Source organism: Alosa pseudoharengus, unplaced genomic scaffold, assembly GCF_046254945.1.
Source record: "Alosa pseudoharengus isolate Yale_2024_CS ecotype anadromous, Long Island Sound unplaced genomic scaffold, YU_APseudo_1.1 YU_APseudo_1.1_scf_10, whole genome shotgun sequence".
In the NCBI taxonomy this organism is placed as follows: domain Eukaryota; kingdom Metazoa; phylum Chordata; class Actinopteri; order Clupeiformes; family Clupeidae; genus Alosa; species Alosa pseudoharengus.
In genome coordinates this window covers 14,656,131-14,676,918 of record NW_027468565.1, presented here as the reverse complement: position 1 = coordinate 14,676,918, position 20,788 = coordinate 14,656,131, and the positions used below count along the sequence as shown (strand labels likewise).

The window sequence follows — 20,788 nt, the reverse complement described above, 5'->3', positions numbered from 1 at the left end:
CTGGAACCTGCTCGGTAGAGAGAGGAGAAAAAGGATTCCGAGGATTGGCACAGAGCGCGCTCGGAGGAGGCTGCACATTTTTGAAGACAGGATTGTGATAAAAGGATATTGGACCTCTCACTGAGGAAATCTTCGAATGAGGTGCCTTTACCGTGCCTACTGTCTGCCTCTCAGCATTAGTCATGCTCCTCTCATAGATGTCGGAATAGGATGTTCATAAGGTGTTAAGGCACCTCAGTCAAGAGGGTTCCATACATAGCCATTGTTCTTTCACCAATGCAAGTTTCAGTTTGTGGATCTCAGTATGCTATTACTGAGGTAGGACAAGATGGTGCCGGCAATACCATAATTGTCTGTGAGCCGTGATGGACATCACAAAAATCAGTTCTTTTTTCATATGTAAATGTGTGTGTTGGTAGTATTTGTGGGGTTTTTCTAAGGGTTTGAGCCATATTCATGCTTTTCACTCTCACAGAAATCCTTTCTCCTTGAGAGATCGGGTTTATTCAAGGTGCCCCTATTTTGCATGTTATTGAAAAAAATAGTTGTTTCCCTGCAGTGCAGGCCAAGCTTTTCATTTAATTTGATGCCATGAAGACGAGTGAGTGAGATGTGGATTTGCTGCTGTCGGAAGTCAGTGACTATTAGAACTGTGATAAGATGAGTTGATCTCAAATCAGTTGTCAAGGACAGAGAGGGGGCATTGCAAGCTATCCTCTAAGTTAGTTTGTATTCCTGACAATCTTCCCAGTTTACATAGCCTTTTCAGCCTTAGGTATTTCGTCAATTAATTTTGCAGTGACCTACAGATACACTGCAATGAATGAGTATTTTGCATGGATGAGATACCGTACAGATGATGAGCATCATGTTACATTTTGATATTTTTGAAATGTGGAAAATGTATTTTACACATCCAGTTCATAGTAACATCTTGCAGCGACTAGAAGCCAGTTGTTGGTATCGCTTTATCTGATGTATGAATGGTTGACATTGGCTGTATGAATAATTTATTATCATTACTATCGTTTGAACAGATGAATGACTTTTAGTTGATTGTTTGAAGTGAAAACCAATATTATTGAAAAGGCAACCACTACATCATTTATTTGATTACGTTTAACAGAATCACTACAGTCAATTATAAAGTATATATTTTACTGATGTTTAACATTTTAGAGATCTCAGCATCTAGCACTGAGGGCCCCATTCTAATGGGTCAAGGTATTGCACTGGCAGCACAAGCCCTCTTAAGCGCTATGTCATTGAGCGGGTCAAGGAGAACTGCTATTTTTGAGCACGCATGGGTTGAATGAGGTGAAATACAAATTGTAGACTTAAGTGATGAAATTGTGTCAAAGCTATTTTTTAGGAAATTCATAATCTGAGCATAGGTGTGTTGTTAAAGGCTCCATTATTAAATTGTTATGAGTATGGAATTACCAAATGTTACAGGATTTAAGCAAAACTGTCTTAATTGACAAAGATACATAACATTAAGAATGGAAATAATGGTAACAATGCTCATTTCACAAGTGATATTTGAACCAATTAATGCAAGCCATCTTAGGTCTAAGACAGCACCTATCAACACAACGTTTAGAAGTTGCTTGGAGTTTAGACATAATTTTTCTCGAAGTCTCATGCTGCCTTTATGCTCCTTCTTGGAAGGTCCATGTGTCCTAGTTGAGAAGTCGTTCTGTTGACTTTTGTGTGTTTATGTGTTTTAAGTCAGGATGAGGAAACTGCATAAATATCCCAAATAAGATGTATTGCTCAGAGTGTTTAAACACTACAGCGAGTGCTGTCTCCATTGTTTGCACGTCAAGCAGATTGCCAGTGACAAAACTGTAATATTTTGTTCACAAACATGCCTAGTTACCAAAGTCCATATTTAACTGCAATTGAACTGCATGTTACAACAAAGTTGGGTATCATATAAAAACTTTAGTTTCTCACCCGTGATTACGACTTTGTTGGGGCATTCATGTGCTTGGAATTCATATTTATGATATTTCCAACAGTACTTGAAGGCTGCATTATGCGGAACCAACTTGTGATTGTTCCACATAATGTTGACCAAGTAGTGAAGAAACAGGGATAAGATGTTTTCTAGGTAAAGCCTCAGTGAATGAATTGCTGAACTGACTCAGATATCACAGTGAGAGATTCAACTGATTGTTTGAACAACTTAATAGTGAGTAAAATACTAATCCTTCCTTTTACAGTCCTCTAATTACTAAATATTATAATTTAGTAAATTATAGTATGTAATTTGGTAATTACAACATAACATGAATGCAAATACAGAGAAACTATACATGAAAATACTAAGAAACACCTCAACTATTACCATTACACTGTGCATTATGGGTAATTACACCTCAACTATTACCAGTACACTATAGTGCATTATTGGGTAATTACTACAGGTTGTATGTAGATAGATACAGAGAAACTACAGCTGAAATACAAAAAAAAACAAAAACATTTACCTTTTAGTCTATTACCTTTCAACTCAACTAAGAACCATGAAGATGTGAGCGTTTCAGCCTTTTAATGACTCAAGATAGAATTGCGTACTTTCCATGAAAGTAGGGAAGTCATTCTTAGAAACACCTTCTGTATTACCTATCAATTCCAGTTCCATTAATTGTAGTTGTCCAGGGTTTGTGTCTGTAACAGCTCAGACTATACCATATATGACATTTTTACTGAATAAACTGTACTATAAAAGGAAGCCTTATTTGTTTTTGTAGTGCAGGCTCTTACCATTTCATAATCATTGCAGCTAAAATAGTTGCTTGTTTTAATCAGAGAGACATTTTTAGTTCACAGGCATTGTCTGTATGTAATTTTGCCCTGTTTTTGTTTTCAGGAGGTGTTGTAGACAAGGATCTCCGTCATTATCTAAACCTCCGCTTTCAGAAGGGTTCTGTGGACCACGAACTTCAACAGATCATCCGAGACAACCTCTACCTCCGGACTGTGCCGTGTGAGTACAGTTTTTCTGATCCTGCGGAATGTGATTTCATTTTTATTCCAGCGTGCCAGTCCACCAATCCATCAGAATAATTGTTTTGCAGGGCTGCAGAGCTTTAGAATGTAGAACTTTTAGCAAAAAAAATAAAAAATTGAGCTAGGTGACAAAAAAAATTCTTAGCTACCAGGGAAGAGGGACCTAAAACCTGTATGCACACATTAACATGAGCAGCTTCCATATTGTAGAGTTTTATGTTGTTGGCAATAATGTGATTGAAAACTGAAATTGACTTCTAATTTGACTTATACATTAGAGTCTATACATTGCAATACAGTGCAACAATGTATTACGGGTGGTGCCGATTTTAGCTTTATTAAACAAGAATATCATGTGCCATGCGCTGAGAAATAATGAGATATTGTGCAACATTTTTATTATATTATATTTTAATACACATTTTGCTGGTTCAGTTTGATTAACCTCAACCCTAAAGAGGGAGATTTTGTTGTTTCCTTAGAGTAAAGGTGTATGTCAACTGAATTACCATGTTAGACGTCTTTGCAGCCACCCTCTTGAGAGAGTATTTCTACCAATGTAAGGCACATCAACACAGAATAATCTAATTAGATAATAAATAGATGGGTGGTATCAATGTTATCTGTACTCATCAACGGGTCCCATTTACCTCCACCACATCAGAGAGCTTGTCCTTATGTCAGGGAAGCAGATGCAACAGCAAGCAGAGTATTTATAGACTGCATATGTCATCCATCACATGAATGGTGGAGACTCAGTGCAGTGTTCTGCCGCTGACCTTGGCAATCTTAGGCTTAAGTTATTTGTTGGGGGAGAAATTGGTGACTGCGTTGCGATCTGGTGCATCCCTCAGTCCATTTGTGGCATAATGACACATCAGTGTGACATCTGATGAAATGAATGCATTCACACTTGCACAGTGACGTAATAGCGCATTCCTGACTCACTCTGTTTCAATGGAAATTATTTCTTTTTATTGGCTAATTAGAGGTTTCTGTTGTTAGTGAAGCTGTATCAGCATTTTTAAGCGTTTTATATTATGAATTGGGTCATACTCTGTAATTATGTAAGAATCATGACTCAACATTTCTTGCTTTTGTGTTGTTATTATCAGCCTGTACTAAAAGCACATTTGATTTTTCAAATTTAGCATTTGATTCATAGAATTGCTACAAGCTACAGGAATTTTCCATCTCTTCCTGTGTATAACTGAAGTTGCTGTTCAATTATACAGTTTCATAGAATTAACCTTGTACCACATTCGTTCGGTCTTTGGTAGAAGCAACTGCTCTGCTTGCTATTACTAGCTTCTGCTTGATATTCCCATACATTTCCTCTATTTGACTGTTAATGTATTTCTTTTCTTTCCTCTGTGCTCCGATGAGCTGCCTCCACGCCTCTGTTAGCATCTAGTAGGTGTCCTCTGGGTTGGGTAGCTAACCTTAAGTCAGTCCCTCGGTTGCACAGTCAGTGAGCTCCACGCCTGGGGTTTCCATAGAAACCAGCATCTCCTCTCCAGGCCTGCTCCCCCTCCCCCTCTATCACATAAAGCGCAAACACATCACAATTACCCAACGACCGGATTAAAATGAGCCCTTTGATTTATATGCAGTCCCCACTATTGCCGGTGAACATTATTACATTACTGAGGCGGCGTTATGTGTGCACAGGGAACACCTAGAAAACCTCTGTGAGTCTAGCAGCTGTGGAGAGATGCACACCAGCCATGGGAACTGTAGAGATGCACACCAGCCATGGGAGCTGTAGCGAAGCCTGAGTGGGCACAAACAGGTCATTTGCCACTCCTCACTGCTGCATTTGCATCATCTCAAGTCCTGTAGCAGTTACTTAACACAGCTGCTAATGTGAGCTCATTAGGTTTGTTATGCATTTATTTCTATGCCAACATTTGTTGTGTAACCGAATTACTGTCTTGTGTATATAAATACATTACCTTTATACAGTTCCATCTTTCCCTGGTGTAGAGCAGTTTCTCAATGTAAAAATCCTTGTTGACCTAAATTTTAGCTGCATCTCACATGCAAAGGCACCACTGTGATTTGCAGTCATGTAAGCACGGCGTAATAATGGGATTATTACACAGAAATAGGCATGCTTGTGTTATTCGTCATTTATTTCTGACAAGGAATTGTAGTTCAGATATTAGAGCCTTCAGGTTCCCTACAGATAAAAACAAGGTAATTTGAACATCACGGCAGAATCATCAAATTATCCAAAAGTAGTCCAGTGGAATGACCTTCATCATGGTCAGACACCTGACCTCCTCTTATTACTCAGCTGTGTGTTCAACAAGTTGCTAAAGGGGATTGTGTCACTTTCTTAATGCTATCAAAGAGGAACCAAAGACAGGATGTGCATAATATTCATGTGAACACATGAGTGTGTGGACATTCTGCACAACTCTATTTATAGTAGATGCAATATTCCCTATCTTTAGTGACTTACAGTATACCTTTACATCTGCAATCCGTGTTGTTTTATTCTGTGCATACAGTATCAGATGTAGGCATGTGGTTGGACACTCAGTAGACTAGTATCTGTGCATACAGTATCAGATGCAGGCATGTGGTTGGACACTCAGTAGACTAGTATCTGTGCATATCAGATACAGACATGTGGTTGTTTTTTTTCAGCAGGCCAGTGACTCTGGGGCACTATGAGAGCGCTTGTCCGTCCTCCACTGGCTGGCTTTGTTGTCCACTTGTGCGGCAAGGATATTCTTGCTGTTCCGCCACAGCTGTGATTGGCTGCGTGAGAGTGAGGTTACTGTGACTGTGCAAAGTCAGGCTTTCCTCAGGCCCTGGGCTGTGCGCCTGTCATGTTGTGTCAGTCAGGAGCATGAGCACACATCAAGACGAATTAACATGCACCGCCAGTCCAACAGGCTGTCGGGGGAAAGAGACAGACACGCCGTACTAGCCTCTCTGCCTGCTCCCGCACCCAGAGGCGTCATGCAAACAACAGTTGAAGGCTGGCACTAGTGTTTTTGTGTTTAGTTGCAAACTTCTGTATTCCCCATGTTCAAACTGAACTAAACACTCCCTCTTTGCTTTTCTGCTCTGACCTCTATGTACACCCTGAACCGGTATTTTTTAGATAATAGATAGCAGGATGTTCTTTATTGTGTTTGATGTGAGTTGAGGGACCACAAACATTGTCAGTAGGGAATTAGGATGCTTTTACTGAGTGAAATGAAGCATGGGGTATTGAGTGACCACAGTGTTGGATCAGGTACTTGCAAAGCCGACAAATGTCCAACTGATGCTGAAAATGCTGGACACAGGCATATTCACCGTTCTCAGACGTACGTCACAAAACATTATTCTGACTTTATCTTAGTATGAATAATTCTCATTTACATGCATGAGATTAAAACTGTAAATTGTCACACAAAATTATTCATTTGTTTTTGTTTGGGATCTTAGCAGATGCTGTCATAATTTACTAGGCTAATTGGAAATAAAATGCCTCTCGTGGCCAGACTTTACAGCCGTTATGCTTTTTCACTCAAAGATTGGAATCTTCCTTTTCAGAGGATCTCTGACGGTAAGTCAGTCAAATATGGTCATTCATGTTACTGATAATGTGCTTGTGTTTCATCGAGTCCCTCATAGAGTTGCAGGACTGATCAAGTCAAGATAGTAAAGTTTTCAGTTATGTCCAGATGTGCACATGGGTATAAGCTACAGTCCTTTTGGAAAACCATTATAATGCATCATGAACCTACAGTATAGTATAATATAAAGTGAACCTTTAGATTGCGCATCAGGTCAGTAGGTTAGAGCTGCCAGTAGCCTGTTGCCTCTGCTTTGCTTTCTTGGCACTTTGCATTATGTTAATGTTATAGTGGAGGTATGGTAGAACTAGAAGTACACATTACTTGCTGCTCTCTACTTTGTTTGTTGAGGTGTATGTGTTGTGTTGGAGGGCATGCTATTAGTCTAAGAGTGTTTATTGAGTTATGCTAGAACCCTAGCCTAGAAATCTAGACGCACCCTAGCGGCGGCAAATTAATTTGCTCAGCCTGTACGTCTAGTAGCAAACCATAGAGATTTCTATTGGCTGATGCCGTGGACGTCATCCAATCACAGCGCTCTATTTTGTTAGAGAGTCTTAAGGCGGGCTTAACAGGATGACGACAGTCCTGCTACGGTGAACAACAAGGAAGGTGGCTATGGCGAAGAGCGGTTGTTTGAATCGGCGTTGGCGTCAACTTTGGAGGAGTTAGACTTGTGCTTTTCTTTGAAAGTTGAGCAACACAATGCACTTAAGTCATTCCTTTCGAAGAAGGATGTATTTGCCGTTTTGCAGACCGGATACGGATGGTCGTAGCGCTGGCCTATTGCATGCCTAGGCAGTTTGAAACACAATTCTCTGCCCGCCCCTTGGATTAAGCGAGGTGAATGGGTCGATTCCAGACTATACATTTCAATGATATAGGATGGCCCGCCAGGCTACTAGAACCCATCACCATCCTAAGAATATTTATCCACGTTTCTGAGAACGATGCTGATCAGGCCATGCATGTGGATAGAGATTATCAATCAAGTAGATCTCAGATGGCATCCCATAACAGTAGCTGATTAAAAGCCATACTTTCACATTCACACATGACTCATAAATTGGCTGATGTGGTTTGAATCACTCAGCGTGTGCGTGTGTTGGTTTTGCTTTGTTTTCCCACTGGTTGGTCAAGTGAACTCTGGCATAATGAACTCCTTCTGGAGCACTGGATTGTCATTTTGCTAACTTAGGCTATAGATAAGCCTTCTAACGTCAGAACATTAAAAATGGAATGGACGAAGCTACCAGACACAGATTGCGTAGTGGATGACTATTCTGACCACTCTTACATATAGAGACTGGGTTTTTCTAGCTTTCAGGAAAAAGGCTGGTACTAATGTTTTATAAAAAATCACTTTTGCTGTAAGTTTATACAATATTGGAAAAATGCTTTTTATACTAGGCAATTTCAATCAGACTTCATTGATTCTGTTGATTTAAAAGGAAACTAAAGCATTCTGAGTATTCTGAGCTCTTAACTGTAGCCAGGGTTTGGGCATGTAACAAGCAGCTCCGCTATATGTAATATAGTAGTAGTACAGAGGGTGTACACACACACACACACACACACACACACACACACACACACACACACAGAATTATACCCTGGATGATGAGCTTTTTTTACTGTATCTCTTTCAATAATGTATCACCCTACTAGATCTCCAACTGTCAAATGTGATTCATGTCACTAACAACAGTTTACAGTAGAACCAGGCAACAAATCATTGTTGAAGAATGTCATAGCATGATGCAGAAAAACTCACTTGATAGATCGGATAGTTCAAATACAACCTGTAGAGAAACAATGGAGCCACCTGGCGAAGCAAATACATTCTTTGACAGTATTGATCAAAAACATATAACCTTCATTCAGAAAGCAGCTTCACAACTGGATAGAGTCCACCAAACCAATCCCTATTTTTTGTGGAGAAAAATAACATTGACCCAAATGACCACATACAGAATGTAATCTTTTTACAAACCTCCTCTCATTCTCATGAATGAGATCCCTGGGGTGATTTTGAGGAAGGGGGAATGTGTTGCATAAAATCCAATGGGGAAAATATGATTGAGCACTTTGTTGTCTGATATAGAGGCACACAATGTTACTGGTTGTCCCTAATCCTGGCCTGGCACATCCAGAGGTTTAACTCTCAGTTAAAGATAAATGGACAAATAAGACAAATAATTTACCAGACGTTAAAAAAATACCATGCCATTGAAACTGATGAAGCATATGGTTAACGCATAAAGATTACTGATGTAATCCATTTGGATGTCATAACTTATACATTACTGAACTGTTATGCAGGGTAAGACCAAACAGCAATTTTAGATATCCTTGCATGAATTTGGAAAAAAATGAGAAGATGAGGTTATGATACACAAGTGACTAGATGATGTGGAGGCTGAACAGGTGTGGAGGATTCTGATCTGAGAAATGAACCAAAGCAGATAAGAAACTGTAATATAGTATTGGCATACTGTATGTAAGCTACCAACCAAGTGAATAGCAAATGTTGTTTATGCATTTGCACATACATTGAAAGTACTGTATGTGTGGAAAAACAGAGGGCTTTATATGCGTGAATCACACAGAGATATTGTTGACAGCTGAGTAATGCTGGGATTTTCTTTCACCTCTATGGAGATCACTTGTGTGTTACTCACAACAGTGTACTGTACTCAACATTTTCTGTTGCTGTTATAATAAAGACTGAATAATATCATTTTGCTTGAGCTGAACTGTCAAGACAAACAACCGCAAAGTAGCGCCTCGGATGGGGGGGATCTACCCTGCTGGAGACACAACAGTCATGTTGATTATTCTTTTTATGCTGAGCCGTATTTTGGTGTGTTGCACTGAAATATGTATGATGAGTGTTTTGGAAGCTGCCTCCTTGCTACGGCTTGTTATAAGGATAGCATGTCTGCCATAGCTTTGATGTGTTTGCTTAAAATCCGCCAGTGGTGTCTAAATTTAGCCGATTTGAAACGGTTTGTGCCTGTTGTTTTGGTGTGATGAGGTAAATACATTTGATTTAAAAGCAAAAACACCTTATTCAGGCTAGTGTGCTTATTAATGCATGTCTTACAGGGGATATGCAAACTAGACAGAGGTGAGGTTGTAATGACCAGGTTATGTATACGATTAAGGCAAATTAAGCAAAAGCACAATTAAATCCATCTTCCAGATTGACACAGCACAGACTTTGTAAATTAAATGGGGAATCATCAGAGACCTTTTGTTCAGATGCCATATCTTTTTTTTCTACAGTTTTCAATTTTGGTTGATAACATTTCCCTATATAACCTGACCTGTCCCTCTAGCATTGTTAGTATTCTAAACATGCCCCTGCGGGCTGTGATCAGGTTGTGAAATGACTTTTCCGGTGTATCTCAGAAATCCACCTATAACCAACAAGCTGCAAGTAAAGCACTGAAATATAAAGAGGTGGTGTTTCATAGTGGTTCATTAAGGAGCCATCATGTCTATAAATAACGTTCATATGCTACGCTTCCCTCTCAAAGCAGATGTGTATGTCACCTAATAGTTGAGCTCCAAGTATTCATATGCATATAGTATAATGTGAAATAGATAAAGATCGAGGCCTATCTGACAAATGTTTAAATGTGGCATGGGTTACCTCTGAAGCAGGGCTATGAACTGAGCACTAAGACGCTCCTTCTCTTGGTGTGCGGCTGGCATGGATGTGCAGGCTTACACTTCAGTGGCTGACAGCATAAAACTCTTTAATAGCCTCTCTATCTGAGAGGACCGACTCTGCCCTCGCCTCTCCTTGTCTCTGCCTTGACGTCACGGTGATCTATGAGCAGCCTCATCCTACAAGACAGCCAGAAATCCTCTCCACAGATTTAGGTGCAGCATAGCGCCGAGTCCTGTGCAGCTTTTTGCGGTGAAAAAATTCTGTCTGAGGTGTTTTGCTTCTGTCTTAAATTCACTAAAATTTGGCCAAAGGACTGAAAGATTGATAATTGGAGACATATGGAATAATCTGCCTTCTGTTTTCTGTCACGTTCTTTAATGAGCTGCTGCCTGTTATTTTTTATATTTTAATACAAATGATATAACTTAATAATTAAGTTTTTAATGACGACATGTTTTTTTTAAGTAGCTACAGATCATACAATGCCTGAGTTTATATGTTGGATACAATTGGGATTTCAAAACAATTAACTTGCATGTCAAAACAAAACATCTATAAAATCATATTTATCCATTAGGGTAAGCAACAATGGTGAAAAATCAAAGCACAGTGTGTAAGTACAGTTTTTACAGGGAAATAGGAATCATGTTATGGAAGAAGAAGAAAATAGAAACCCAAAAAATGCTGTAAGCGTACTTTGCTGTCAGGCTTAATCCAGTGACCCCTGAGCTTTAATAAAGCCATGCCTTCATTTAGGAAAGAGTGGCACCATCACCTCCAAAGTGGCAGCCTCTGAGGCTGATTACTCCATTTGTGGAGCAGTCATTTTATGGAGGCGCCCCAACTGCTTCAAGGTTGGAGTGACCGTAGACTGAGAAGTGTGCAGGCACCCCTGTCCTTGTGTGACACGCTGGGACACTCGCAGTCTAATAAAATCACGTATCAGGTTCTCAGCCCAGTGCAGCAGACACTCTCTCTGTCAGCTTAGCACCTCATTGTCAGCAATTCATTTGATTGCTGATTTAATGGTGAACAAGCAGAGATTTGTAAATCATTTGAATTATCTATAGCAATGTATACAATGTATATATTGTATATCAGCTGCATTTATATACTTAAATGCTAATGTAGTTAAAGTTAATGATAAGATCCTGATGTCTTTGTTCTGCAAGAAGGATTTGATATGGGTAGTTTGGATTATAGCTTCATAGCAAAAGCTGACAGAGAAAGCAAAAGGAAAAGGGAAAAACATTGTTTGTGTTTGAGTGACGCATAGTGTACAGCTTGTACAAATAGTGCCTAGACATGTTGTTAAGTGTGCAACTCACAGGAATTGCTTTATATTGTGAGTACATGCCAGGTTTTTGAAGTAGATTCAGACAGATTTGTCTTAAATATCTTGTCTGGGCTTTGTAGTGTAGATGAACAGGTGATTAAGGACTCGTGGCAGACAGAATGATCCCCTCTTTCATAGCTCCATGAAGAATCAGACAGAAGATGGGAAGATCCACTTTACAGGCAGAAATACAAAAGCAGAGAGGTACAGGTTAGACAACCCCAAAACACTACAACTACAACTAAAATAGAGATATGGTCAAATATACCGTACTGTACATCTACATTTATTAATTTAGCAGATGCTTTTATCCAAAGCGATTTAGACAAAATGAGTAATAACATTCAAGCTACAATGCAGAGGAGACCTTACTACATCAATCACCACTATTACCACAGGATGAGAGTCCAGAAGGTTTAAGTACTAGTCAAAGTGTAGTTGAAGAAGAAAGTGGTAGAAGAAGGAGGTATAGTTACTGTAGGTTGGGTCTTCAATAGTTTCTTGAAGATAGAGAGGGATGCCCCTGCTCCTGGTAGCACTTGCTAGCTTGTTTCACCATCGGCTCACTACTAATGAAGATAGTCTGGATTGCAGTGTGTGTAGGTGTGGCAGTGCCAGACGATGTTCCTTGGAGGAACGTAGCGGCTGAGGGGGTAGCCATAGCAGTGTAAGCCTGTTCTCCTTAATAGCAAACAGTTCTTAGGTATCCGGAGTAGTTCATCGTCATCTTCATCTTCAACACCTTTTATTTGTAAACCTTATGCAAAAAAATATGTTCTGCTTATTATTATCTAATACGCTTATACTCATGTGAAATGAAATGCACAGTCAAGACCTCTAGAGTCTTTTATATCTGCCTCAGATCATCTTTGCCAGATTTTTGCTACTTATGCGATGCTAAGAGCATCTTACATAGCAGGCATGTTTTCTCTTCCTTTGATGCCTACTTTGGTATATTGGAATAAGAGGTGCACAATGGCATGAGAAGAAGGAGGAGATACTGTAGATTAAAGGTTTGGGAACATATCATAGGAAAGTCTAAAATTCTTTCTTTCTACCAAAATGTTCCAGCTTGCTTGTCTTTGGTTACAACCTATGCACGTTCTGCCTATTCTTAACAATTCTCTATCATTTATTTAACTTAAGCTTTTGTTAGAGTTGATTTTACCATCACACTCTTTCTAGCTGAAGCCTTGTTGGTCAAATCTGATTCAGTCGTTTGTTGTGAAGTATGTGTTTTATCACCATACAGTATGTTTGCAGATGTATTTCCCTCTGATTGGGTTCAACAGGGTCTTGAATAGGTCACAGTATATAGTGTGTGTGGAGTGGAGTCATATCTTTTGGCATGAGTGATTCATTTGTATTTTTTATAACTGTCAATCAATAGATTGTAAGTCACTAATTTTGTGAACTAAAGTTGCAATGCTAGAAAACCTTTTACCACAGTAGAATTTGAAACCTGGTCTATAACTGTCAGAGCAAAATCCAATCTAAAGCCTTTGTAATGGCGTGATCCCCTGCAGAGAGAGATGAGCACAGGTGAAAGAGATGCAGATTCTGGACGGATCTGTCCCCTTAAGCAGATAAGAAATAATCTTCCGCTTGTGTGTCTCTGCACAGGTGTGTACGTGTGCACAAGAGTGTGTGATGTTGTATGCAGTCGTGTGTGTATATGTGTGAATGTGAGTGTGTGTAAGTCCATGTGTACTCAGCCAGAGTCTTTCCTATTGTAATCAGATTTATTTCTGGCTCCATTTAATCAAACCACCTTGTTGTATCACAGCAGATTTGGCGGGCGAGGGGTGGGGGTGGGGGTAAAATCGAATGACTGTACATTTTTCAATGCTTACTAGACTTTGTGCTTGCTTTCAGTAGATAAAATGTTTTATGCACATACAAACTGTTTTGTGTAAAAAACATCCCGGAAACCATCCCGGTTTGAACACACACACACACACACACACACACACACACACACACACACACACACACACACACACACACACACACACACACACATGCTTATGCACCCGAGCATAGAGAAAGGCTTTAGACATTGCACCATTGCACTACTGATGTCACTGCACATTCAACAGGCCTGTCTGTCCCTCTATCATGCCTCTCCTTGAGTCCCCTCTGGAGCTTGATTGGAGGCTGAGATCCTGAGATGTTCAGATTAGGAGGCCTCAGTATGACCCTGTGCTGAATGTGCCAGTGGAGCATCAGTAATGCCCTCTCCATCTCTCTGTGCTGGGCCCTGGCGACCCTCTGTGTCTTCCCAGGGCCACAGCGCCAATGGAGAGGGGAGGGGAGAGGGGCAGAGTGTGCTGAACCTTGTGGAGAGCCAATTCTTCAGTCTGTATTCCGGGATGTTACCCCCCCACCCCCCCCACCCCCCGGTAAATCGCATTATCAGAAAAGAGATAACAGCTTTCATCTTGAGGGATGAATCATCTTTTTTATGCCGTGTTCCTCCTGGGGGAGTACAGTATAGAATGAATGAGCTAAATTTAGTCACTGTCAGAAGGATTATGTATTAGCCTTTGACACTGATGATCTGTGAATAGGCTGAAGTCACAGGTTTGAAACCATTCTCTTTTGGTTTTACACTCAAAGTTGGGGGACACTTTGGAGATTTGCCAACCATATGTACGGCTGCAACTGGAAGTCGATAGATGCTAGATGTACCAGTCTTTGAGAGGATCAGTTTCATACTGTAGTTCTTTGTTTCCCCGGTAGCTTTTGGATTGTTTGCAGTAGATGTAGTTGGGTTGCTTGAATCACTTCAGAGATACAAGCCTCAGCTGGGTTTGCATCCAACCATACTACAGCATTGCCTGTTCAATGACTGGTTATGGAAATGGAATGATAAAAACTAAAACAAATGCATACCTGACCAAACGCTGGAGAGGGACCAAGTATGACAAGATAGGCAATAGTATGTTGATGAGTGGAGCGATTTAGTTATCCATTACAGTATGTATACAGACAGCGCTGTAACAGCAAGATTAATGGACATTAGACATTTGGAGGAGTACATTGTTTTTTGTCAGTAATGCATTCAAATGATGCCACAGCAAAGGCAAGGGCTGTAACTTAATACCAATATATGCACGAGTAATGTGTTCTCATTTTTTGAAAATGCAAAGTCACATTATTTCCACAGGTTTTCAATCTGTTATGTATTACATTCATTTTGTGCTAATAAAATAAATGATAGCGCAGCATGCTTTAAATACTTTCTGCATGTGATATAATCCAAGCATGCATTATTGGACTTGCCTTCTGGACTTGCCTTTCTTCATGTTGTTCAGCTCATTTTAAGTGTATGTTCATCTATACTGTTACATTATTCATACCTGCTCTGCCTGCTAGAGGCCTCACATACACATGCTGTTATTTTTACCTCACAATCCAAATGGAATTACCTTGTTGGGGTTTCATTATGCTACAGGAGACAAGCACCTGATCTGAAATGTTCTCGGCTCCACTGCTTACCATTTGGAAGTATTTCCAAAGGTTTCATATCAGCTAACGTAGAACACCTCCACTACATGCCATCCTGGAGCTGGGATTGGCCACTGAATTATTCAGCATCTCAGTTGGACCACAGTGTGTCACTTCTGTTGAAGTTGTAATGAGTTAATCATTTGAATGACAGTATTTTGTAAATGTATGGTGCTGTGTGTTGCATAAGCAAGTGAATATATTGAGCTAATACAATATTGTGCAATTTCAGCAATATGGATATTTTGCACTTTTCTGCTGCACCTTTTAAACTTTGCCCCATGCTTAGAATCTGATTGGTAGGCATCCTCATACTCCCCGTACTGACTACAGGGGCCGTACATTTGACAATTATTTCTAGCTGCTTGCGAACTGTACCCTGTCATTTATGTACATTTGGCCTTGTATTTGGGGATGATTTAATTTAATTCAATGTATTAATTAGTAATTCAAGAAGCATCCACAGACTGATTTGCTTGTATCTAATAATTCATTCTTGTAGAGTCACTGTTTGTGTATGCTTATGGTCATTGTTATTATTCTGTTGAATTTTATTTAGTCTATTGCTAATGCTTTTTATTCAGGCTATATATGACTTCACTTTCAATTGTTAATTTGAATGTTAATGTAATGTCTATTGATGTCATTGTAAGTCCTTTTGGACAAAAGGGTATGTTAAGAACTGTAAACATAAACATAATGTTAACACAACAGTATGCTAATTAACTAACTAACAACTAACCAGCTGGTGCGTATTCCAAACAACATACGACTGACTCCATGAAGCAGGTCATTATACTGTACGTTACTTTGCCTGTCTGTGCATTATGTTGCAATAGACAAATGCTACATTTATTCAGAATGGATGGAATTCCATCACCACAGCACATTGAACCAGCAGCAGTTGAAACCCCTAATTTAGTCCCCAGGCCTGTCTCTTGTGGAGGCCCTGTGTGGGCACTGGGCAGGCCTCTATAGAGCTGCAGAGGGGCAGGAACACACCCTGCTATGATTTGGAAGACCTCCCTTCGCCTAGTGGGATTCTCATTTATTTGCTTGAGATTAGGTTTACGTTTTCAGCAGAATCTATTTCCTTGGGATGAAATGATGTGCACAGAGAAAAGGTTCATGTGAATATGAGTTATTTGTAGTGGCACCAGTGGACAATTTTGTGTCCATCCTTAGAGGAAAAGCAACAGCATTTGCCCTCTGAGAAATGACATAGAATGGATATTATGGGATGGGTACTTATGACACATTGCACTTGGCCATGCTGTGCTCTTGTACTCATGTAACAGATCACATGTAAATAAAGGCAGTACATGTGGACTGTGGAGCATTGTGACTATGTTCTCCCTTGTGACTTCGTTTCCCTCTTGGAGAAGAGAGCTTCTGCTCCAAAACCTCTTGCATTGTGTGATGTCACGGTAATCACATCTGAGGCTTAAGAGCAACTGTGCTGCTCTGCCAGTAGTATGGCTGACATCATACCCTGAACGTTGTCATTTTGCACTGTGCAACCGTTGTTATATCTGGAGGCCAACTCTTACTACTTCAGATTGAACTTGAACTTGCAGTCTTTGCTGAGTCTGTCTGCTTTTGTGTCTGTTCTTCTCCTCAGACTAGAGATTCTGCTGCCCATTGGGATGGTGCCCCAGTGGTCTGTGTGATTCAGAGCTCCCTTTTAAGTTGTTGTTCAGCATTGAAATAATAATGTAATTTAATTTACCGAGTTTAAAAAGGTTTTAGTATGGTTTAAGACTTTCCGTTATAAAAGCTGCTTGTCAACTAGCTTTTAGAAGAGTTGAGACCCTGAATGCTACAGTTTAACAGGTGGCATTGTTGAAGGACACAGTACAGAGCATTTATGCCGCCCAAGTCTCTAAAATGGATACTCAAACAAATACTAAGCCGTTTCATTTAATCATTATATTAAGCATATTGTTTCCATCTTAGTAATTTCTAACTTTGGTAAGATATTTTCAGAACACAAGGGCTATTGTTGATTGCACTGCATTCTTGAATAGTTTTAGTCATTCTGTCTGTGAGGAATTTTCAGGCAATTCTTGTTTGAATCTAGCCGTGACAAAGAGATTAATTACAGTGATTGTTTTCTCTCAGTGCCATGCTCCAAGGGGTGTCCTGTCATGGTGGTGAATTCATTCCTAATTTATTGGAGTTATGGCACTCTGACAAGCTCATGATTCTTGTTGTTTCAGGTACTACAAGACAGCCTAAGGAGGGAGAGGTTCCAGGGCTGGACTACAACTTTGTAAGTGTTGACCGGTTTATGGAATTGGAGAAAAGTGGAGCTTTACTTGAAAGTGGAACATATGAAGGTAAGCATCATTTTGCACACATCTTTATATAAACCCATATGCAATACATTTCTAGACTGGTGTTCTTGCAAAATATATTTCACTACAATTAGCATAATGTATGAAGCTTAATATTTATACTGTATGTAGTGCAGTAAGAGTTTGAATCGTCTTGTCTTGGGTAAAACTGTTAACAATGACCTACAGTACGTTATTGACATACAGTACAACAAGTCACTAAATGCTGCATCCTTTTTCTGTGGCAGTGGAACTGCACTTTGTTTTTGAACATTGTGTACAGTCAGTCATTCTATCTGCTGTTAGGACTACCTTAAGGGGTGATTTCTTTCTTCCTCAGTTTTTTTTAATGAAATAGCCTGCATTTTGTAGTCACACCCAGCTGTTTCTCTGATTCTGGGTCACCCCGTTATGGAAATCAGAATGTCCATAAATTTCTATGCAATGTTTCAGTGCCTTTTACTTTCCAGACACATAAAAGAAATCAAAACCATGAAATTAAGTGAGATGAACCTAAATTAAGTGGATTTCCCAAGTGCTGGGTGAGATGCTGTGAAAGAATCGCAGTTTGGCAAACCCCTAGGAGTCAAAAAAGTATTGAAAAGTTCATTTAAAACCACTAGACCAAAAGATGATGACAGCAATAAATGAAAGTAAAACGGCACACGTAAAGCAGCCTCAGGGGGCTACCACAGAAGCCTGCTGACCTCTCCCCGTGGCCTCTCGTTGGGTTGCAGATAACTTCTATGGCACGCCCAAGCCCCCAGCCGAGCCCTCTCCCATGCTCTTTAATGTGACGGACCAGCTTCTGCCCGGAGCCCGCCCCAGCGCCGAGGGGAAGAGGAAGAGGAACAAGTCCGTCAGCAACATGGAGAAGGAGAGCATCGAGCCGCCCGAGGAGGAGGAAGAGGAGAGCCCCGTCGTCAACGGCAACGGCATCGCCATTACCCCAGGTCAGCTAGATAATAGACCCTGTGAGCTGCCAATGATGCCAAAAGCAGATTAGGCCATATACTTCTGTGATACCATGAAGTTCTGATTTCATGTCAACATTTCCATAAGTAATCCTCAAACCAGGGGTGCGTGAAGTATGTGCTGTGCATGCATAGTTTGCACCGTGCTTTGGTAATTAATTACTGTCAGTGAGACTAGTTTACGGTCTAATTAACATTTTGTCTTTGCATGGCAAACGTAGTGTGCATAGCAAGCAGAAAACCCAATTGCTGCCATAGACTGCTGATCAAGCCTGTTTATAGATGAAGTTATTTTAGTTGTGCTAAAATTATGTAAGTTTTTTGTGAGGTTTCATTTCAATAAGGAAACATATATCCATGTTTATAGTCCTAGTAAGATTTTTAAAATGTATTTTTTCAGATAGGACAGTGAAGAGTGACAGGAAGCAAGTGGGGGAGAGGGATGGGGTGAGACCACGGGTCAGATTGGAACCCTCTGGGGTTCACGGGTCTCTGGTCACTTGGCCCGGGTCCCTGTGGTCACTTGGCCCGATTGTGGTACGGATGCCACAGCCACTTGTGTCTCAGCGGCCTCCTGTTAAGCTTCTCTAAAAGATGACACATCTGTGACTGTCTGCTTTGGGTCTGAGTGGACGTCCCTCTCGTCCATTCCCTCCCGCTCCGCTGCTGCGGCTCTGTGTCTGCCGTTCTGACCCCTGTTCTGAGGACACGGCAGCGGTACAGTTGGAAGGTCAGTCATGACTCACCATTTCGCCCGCTCTGCCCACAGAGTCCAGCGAGCATGAGGACAAGAGCACAGACGCCTCAGGGGACGTGCCCCCCCAGTCCTGCCCACCCGAGACGCCCACCCTCGCCACCACCGACGCCCCCGAGGAGGAGGAAGAGGAGGAGGAGGGAGAGGCCCCCAAATCTCCCGCTGACTCGCAAGATAACGATGAGTTGGGTCCACTGCCTGACAACTGGGAAATGGCCTACACAGAAAAGGGGGAGGTCTACTTCATAGAGTAAGTGGTCAAATGTTGTTACCAGACCTTCAATTTTGGCCTGTGTTCTGATGGCTCTGTGCCCCTGTACTGTCAGTTGTATGTGGCCTATTTCATGACCTATTTGCTGCATTGATAATGTTAGCTAGTGTAATGATATTAGTATGACGAGACACTGTTAAATATAGCACCATGATGACCTGTGGTGCCATCTGGACCTCATGGCTGGCAGTGTCTGACTGTATTCAGTGGTCTCCCATGAGAGACAAATCATCACCACACGGCTCCAGATTAAGTTATTACAGAGTTCTGATGTAGTTTGAGCCAATGAACCCCCCTCCCAGTGCATTATCTGATTTATTTAGCGGAATATGTCACGTAACCTGAGAAATGACAGATTGGAAGAGTGGGTGCAGAGGGGGGGAAATAGAGGGACACAGTGTCTTCTCTCCTCCCAGTCCCTTAAAAAAGCCAGCCTCATAAAAAAGCATCGACTGCCATTTTAGAGCCTGTAGTCTTTCACCCGGGCGTGCTTCAATTTACACACTCGGTTTGCTCTGCCCTAGCACCTAAGACATGTAGAGAGGAGTGTGCTCGAGGCTGTCACTTCTCTCTCCGTTCCCTTTTAGTCATAACACCAAAACGACGTCGTGGCTGGATCCTCGGCTTGCTAAGAAGGCCAAGCCACCAGAGGAATGCGAGGAGGATGGTAAGTGTGCCTTGCTTTAATGTGCCGTGCTCACTGCTGCAGGACACAATTGTTTGCTTTCTAAAGCAATCGGTTCTATTGTGCCGTGCTGGAGGCACCATGGCGGTACAAAACACCACACTTGCTTCTGTGACTCTTCTCAAACCTCCCCCCAGTTGTCCTTGGGGCATATGTTTGTCAGCCTCATGTGGGCTTTACTGTAGCTAATGTCAGGTTGTGACAGATGAACTAATTGTTGTAAAGCACTTGTAGGGCACATCGCTGTCATCTTATGATATCATTGTTAACTATCGAATGATAGATAATAGTAGTGTCAGTGATTAACAAAAACAAAGTCATTTTCACCTCCAAGCGTGAGAGAGCAGTGCAGTGCAGTGCAGTGGAAGGTGCTTCATATGGCCTACAAAAGCATGACACGCTGCATAACGCTAGTGGTGCAGTGAGAGAGTGAGAAGTGAAGGAAACAGGAGAGAGACTTTACATGCCAAGGTAATTTATTTTTATGGCAACAATAGACTAAAGCACCATTTTTTGTATTCTTGTTTGCGCGATTCAGATAATGAAGTCAGTTGCAGCACCCTCTATGGACAAAATGTCACAAAACTTGGTATGTGTTCAGCGAATGTGAAAGAGGAATAAGAAGTGGTGGTCGTCATTTGGCCCCA

The 20,788-nt window shown here is 40.9% G+C and overlaps 1 protein-coding gene across 3 annotated transcripts in view; it reads left to right on the top strand.

The window, feature by feature from the left end:
- Positions 1–20,788, top strand: part of magi2b (membrane associated guanylate kinase, WW and PDZ domain containing 2b) — a 61,994-nt gene that overhangs the window by 15,001 nt on the left and 26,205 nt on the right. For 2 of the 3 annotated variants that reach the window (XM_076264746.1, XM_076264745.1), the window contains exons 2-7: positions 2,879–2,995; positions 17,341–17,460; positions 18,195–18,410; positions 19,201–19,435; positions 20,044–20,123; positions 20,680–20,730. In XM_076264746.1, coding sequence (XP_076120861.1) covers positions 2,879–2,995; positions 17,341–17,460; positions 18,195–18,410; positions 19,201–19,435; positions 20,044–20,123; positions 20,680–20,730 — 819 coding nt within the window. The remainder of the gene's footprint in view (positions 1–2,878; positions 2,996–17,340; positions 17,461–18,194; positions 18,411–19,200; positions 19,436–20,043; positions 20,124–20,679; positions 20,731–20,788) is intronic. The other variant, XM_076264747.1, reaches the window with a different exon arrangement.